Raw genomic sequence first — 5,159 nt, 5'->3', positions numbered from 1 at the left:
GTGTAGTATTACCCTGCCACTGGGAGTACACTTTAGCTGGGTTAGTTGAGAAGAGCCACTTTATTCCTCTGGCTTCAGCTTCTCTTGTGTATCTCTTCAGTCGTGCAGCCAATGCAAAAGACTCCAAGTCTTTTGTTGTGGAAAAAAGTCTGTCAATGATGAGGAGTCTGGTTCTGAAGTGAAAAAGATTACAAAGTTTATTGAACAGAAAATAAAGTACAGAATAATACAAATTGCAATTTGGAGAGACAGTCCAGAGGTCCGACATGGCCGGAGTCTGGAATGCTCTACCTGAGTTCCAGGCTGAACCAGCCTTTTACCCTCGCATAAGGGCGTCAATCGTCTGCCCTGATCTATGTTACTCTAAAGAAGAAATATCTGTTATCTGCAACCCTCTTCAAGGAAGAGAGTGTTCTAACTAATCAGATCCCAGATGTCTGAATGCAGACATGTCAGGCTTTCTCTTATGATGGAGTGGAGATGTGGACCCAAACGCAGAGATGAGAAAGCAGGGAGGTGTAGATTCCAGAAGGTTTAATTAACAGAGGTACTCAGGGAGCCTAACAACCATGTAAGGCAACAAAATGATTCAACAAACACAACTGAAACAGAGGGGTATAAATACACTGGAACAAAACGAGACACAGGTGAAACCAATGAACCCAGGTGAAACCAATGAACAGAAAAATCAATGAAGCTAAACAAGAACCAAGAGAACTAAACAGGAAAAACTACAAAATAAAACAGGAAACTAGAAACTAAGGCACTGAATGAAACCACCACATCAAAACAGAAACCACCACATCATAACACTTTCTACACATTGCTATGTCTGTAAAGGGTAATAAGCAGACACTGTGTAACTAAGCTTAAGTTCTTAAGTTCATCATGACCTTTTCAGAAAGCCCAAAAAACCATAATCAGAAATGAATATACGCTAGGACTATGAAATATATGACAATCTAAATCAGAACATAACATTTCCACGACACTTTGTTTGGCAGTTTCCAGGGCCTCGGGTATGGACATCTGGCTGTACCTTCCTGGCTTCCTCTTCATGGCTGTGCCCTTCTGGAGTTCTGACAGTTCACTAACTTCCCTTCGAGTTGCCTGGATCTTGGTTTCTAACCTCCTCTTCCATGGTGCCTCCTTCTTGCCCTTGATGTTATGTTGGCCAAGCGTCCATGGATGGATGGATGGATGGTACCATAGAGATGCACACCACTACCTAACTGGCTGAGTGGTGAGATCTCTCCTGTCATCTGTTTCAGTGTTCATCCTCCTGTGGGAAAGGACTGCAGTCACGAGTGGTCCAGTGCATGCATAGCGTAAGCGGTCGTCATGGGGACAACTGTCCACTGATGCTGAAACCGGCAATCTACCGGACCTGCCACAGCGGGATCTGCACCAACAGAGTAAACACCATAACCTCAGCGAGGCTAGGTGAGACGGCACATACACACCACCACCACCATCATCGTCGTCGTCAACTTACTCTGATATAATCCCATAAAAAATCATTCCACAAGCAGGCGCCTGATGTCGGGCGTCTGGATGGTGCCTGATCTCTGCTCTGGAGCTAGTCCATACGGTGGTGGATAGAAGAAAGTTTCACCACCTCATCGACGACTGGTGATGAGTGATGATGTCCCTGTCCGACTGCCTTCATGTCCACCGGGACCAACGCAGGACGTGATTCTGCCTCGAGCAGTAAACCCGGACATGATGTATACGGCTTTTAGCTAATGTTTAACACTTCCCGTCTGGGGACTTAAAGTATTATTATGCTTCAATATTTTATTCATTTTATGAACAAAGTACTTTAGCAAACATGTAGAAAAGTTCCAGAAGGACGTTTTATGGATGTTCAAAACCTTCATGTCCTCCTCATCATCAGACCCTTCATCCTGAACAGGGACAGCTCTTTCCCACCCTGTGGTCTTCTGGTACCAAAACGTCTGACAAGACCTGGTTCCGGTTTAATGGACCAGCCTGCCGGAGGACTTCAGGGCTGCAGAGACTGGAGATGTTTTCAACACCTTTTCAGTTCAGCTTTGAATTCTCTTATTTTATATATATTTAGTTTTTATGCATTTCAGATTGTTGTTCTTAACTAGTTTTATGACATACCATATGTACTGTTTATGATTACTACTTATGTTTTTTTCTAATGATTGTTTTGCAGAATTAAAGGTTTTTTTCTATTTAGTAATTTTATCTTTAAGTTTTTTGTTTTTTTTAAATCTTTTTAACTTTTAAAGTTGCAGCATTTGCGTCCTGGGGGTCCTCCATGTCGGGGCCATGCCTGTTTGGTCTGTGGGGTCCACTGGCAGGGTTGTTGGTAGGGGTTCTGCGCTGCAGCCATGTGGCTGTGGTGGGGGCCCTGCGTGTGTGCGTGCAACATTGTTGTAAAGCACTTTGCATCTGTATGAAAAGTGCTGTATAAATAAAGTTTGATATGAATTCATGAACAGAGGTGAGGCAGGGAGCAGACAAGGTTTGTGGCAGTGTCCCACCAGTGTGAGGAATGCTCTTGTGGTCTAAGGATTTCAAGGCTTTCAGATTGTTCTAAGCTGCCTTTTTTTTCTTATTTCACACACGGCGCAGCACAACTTCACATGACAGCAAAACTGGGGAAAAAGAAGCAAAAAACACATCTTAGTGCACCTCCATGACAGACAAGCAGCAGGAAGAAGAAACAACTTCTACCTCCCCTACCTAGGTGTCTAGGGGAGGGACCAGACCAAGCACGGCTCAAAGACCTCTATGATGACTACAAACCTGGGCATAAATGGTTCCTTGCCCAGATGTGGGCCTGGATGTGGGGTACTAGAGCGGGTGTCTGGTGGCCGGACTTTTGCCCGTGGAGCCCAGTCAGGCTCAACCCGAAAGGGTTACATGGGCCCCACCTCCCGTGGGCTCACCATCTGCAGGAGGAGCTGTAGGGGTCGGGTGCAATGTGAGCTGGGCGGCAGCAAGAGGCGGGGACCCTGGCGGTCCGATCCCCGGCTGCAGAAGCTGGCTCTAGGGACGTGGAACGTCACCTCTCTGGTGGGGAAGGAGCCTGAGCTTGTGCGCGAGGTTGAGCGGTTCCGGCTAGATATAGTTGGACTCACCTCGACGCATGGCTTGGGCTCTGGAACCAGAACCCTCGAGAGGGGCTGGACTTTCTTCCACTCTGGAGTTGCTCATGGTGAGAGGCGCCGAGCAGGTGTGGGCATTCTCATCAGCCCCCAGCTTGGTGCCTGCACGTTGGGGTTTACCCCGGTGGATGAAAGGGTAGTTTCCCTCCGCCTCCGGGTGGGGGGACGGGTTCTGACTGTTGTCTGTGCTTATGCACCGAACAGCAGTTCAGAGTACCCACCCTTTCTGGGGTCCTTGGAGGGAGTGCTGGAGGGTGCTCCTTCTGGGGACTCCATTGTTCTGCTGGGGGGCTTCAATGCTCACGTGGGCAATGACAGTGAGACCTGGAGGGGAGTGATTGGGAGGCATGGTCCCCCCCCTCTGAACCCAAATGGTGTTTTGTTATTGGACTTCTGTGCTCGTCATGGATTGTCCATAACGAACACCATGTTCCAACATAAGAGTGTCCATATGTACACCTGGCATCAGGATTCCCTGGGCCGCAGTTCGATGATCGACTTTGTAGTCGTATCGTCGGACCTGCGGCCACATGCCTTGGACACTCGGGTGAAGAGGGGGGCGGAGCTTCAACTGATCACCACCTGGTGGTGAGTTGGCTCAGATGGTGGGGGAGGAAGCCGGTCAGAGCTGGCAGGCCCAAACGTGTTGTGAGGATCTGCTGGGAACGTCTGGCTGAGTCCCCCGTCAGAGCGAGCTTCAACTCCCACCTTCAGCAGAGCTTCAACCATGTCCCGAGTGAGGTGGGGGACATTGAGTCCAAATGGGCTGTGTTCCGTGTCTCTATTGCTGAGGCGGCCAGCCGGAGCTGTGGCTGCAAGGTCGTTGGTGCCTGTCATGGCGGTAATCCCAGGACTCGTTGGTGGACACCAGCAGTGAGGGATGCCGTCAAGCTGAAGAAGGAGTCCTATCGGGCCTTCTTGGCCTGTGGGACTCTGGAGGCAGCTGATGGATACCGACAGGCTAAGCGACATGCGGCTTCGGCTGTTGCTGAGGCAAAAACTCGGGCATGGGAGGAGTTCGGCGAGGTCATGGAGAAAGACTTCCGGACGGCTTCAAGGCGATTCTGGTCCACCATCCGGCGGCTCAGGAGGGGGAAGCAGTGCTCCATCCATACTGTGTACAGTGGAGATGGGGAGCTGCTGACCTCAACTCGGGACGTTGTGAGTCGGTGGAGGGAATACCTCGAAGACCTCCTCAATCCTACCAACACGCCTTCCGAGGATCCGAGGCTTCTGAGGAAGCAGAGCTGGGGGACTCAGGGGTGGACTCTCCTATCTCTGGGGCTGAAGTCGCTGGGGTGGTTAAAAAGCTCCTTGGCGGCAAGGCCCCGGGGGTGGACGAGATCCGCCCGGAGTTCCTTAAGGCTCTGGATGCTGTGGGGCTGTCCTGGCTGACACGCCTCTGCAGCATCGCGTGGACATCGGGGGCAGTACCGCTGGATTGGCAGACTGGGGTGGTGGTCCCCCTTTTTAAGAAGGGGGACCGGAGGGTGTGTTCCAATTACAGGGGAATCAAACTCCTCAGCCTCCCTGGTAAGGTCTATTCAGGGGTCCTGGAGAGGAGGGTCCGCCGGATAGTCGAATCCCGGATTGATGAGGAGCAGTGTGGTTTTCGTCCTGGTTGCGGAACAGTGGACCAGCTCTATACCCTCTTTGGGGTCCTGGAGGGGGCATGGGAGTTTGCCCAACCAGTCTACATGTGCTTTGTGGACCTGGAGAAGGCGTTCAACTGTGTACCCCAGGGGCTCCTGTGGGGGGTACTCTGGGAGTATGGGGTACCGGACCCCCTTGTAAGAGCTGTCCGGTCCCTGTACGACAGGTGTCAGAGCTTGGTCCACATTGCCGGTAGTAAGTCGGATTCGTTTCCGGTGAGGGTTGGACTCCGCCAAGGCTGCCCTTTATCACCGATTCTGTTCATAACTTATATGGACAGAATTTCTAGGCGCAGCCGAGGTGTTGAGGGGATCCGACTTGGTGGCCTCAGGATTGGGTCCCTGCTTTTTGCAGATGATGTGG

At 50.8% G+C, this 5,159-nt stretch overlaps 1 protein-coding gene across 1 annotated transcript in view; it reads left to right on the top strand.

Annotated features, from left to right (window-relative positions):
* The window catches only part of adamts17 (ADAM metallopeptidase with thrombospondin type 1 motif, 17), a gene marked incomplete at its 5' end in the record, with an annotated part of 191,996 nt that extends 190,334 nt beyond the window's left edge, over positions 1–1,662 (top strand). Inside the window, 2 exons of the mRNA XM_079243203.1 lie at positions 1,272–1,443; positions 1,533–1,662. Coding sequence (XP_079099329.1) covers positions 1,272–1,443; positions 1,533–1,540 — 180 coding nt within the window. The 3' untranslated portion in view covers positions 1,541–1,662. The remainder of the gene's footprint in view (positions 1–1,271; positions 1,444–1,532) is intronic.
* Positions 1,663–5,159: the final 3,497 nt, after the last annotated feature.

This window comes from Telmatherina bonti (genome assembly GCF_933228915.1).
Source record: "Telmatherina bonti genome assembly, chromosome: 1".
NCBI classification, from domain to species: domain Eukaryota; kingdom Metazoa; phylum Chordata; class Actinopteri; order Atheriniformes; family Telmatherinidae; genus Telmatherina; species Telmatherina bonti.
The sequence above is the reverse complement of the archived record's forward strand: the minus strand, read 5'-3'. Positions and strand labels throughout refer to the sequence as shown.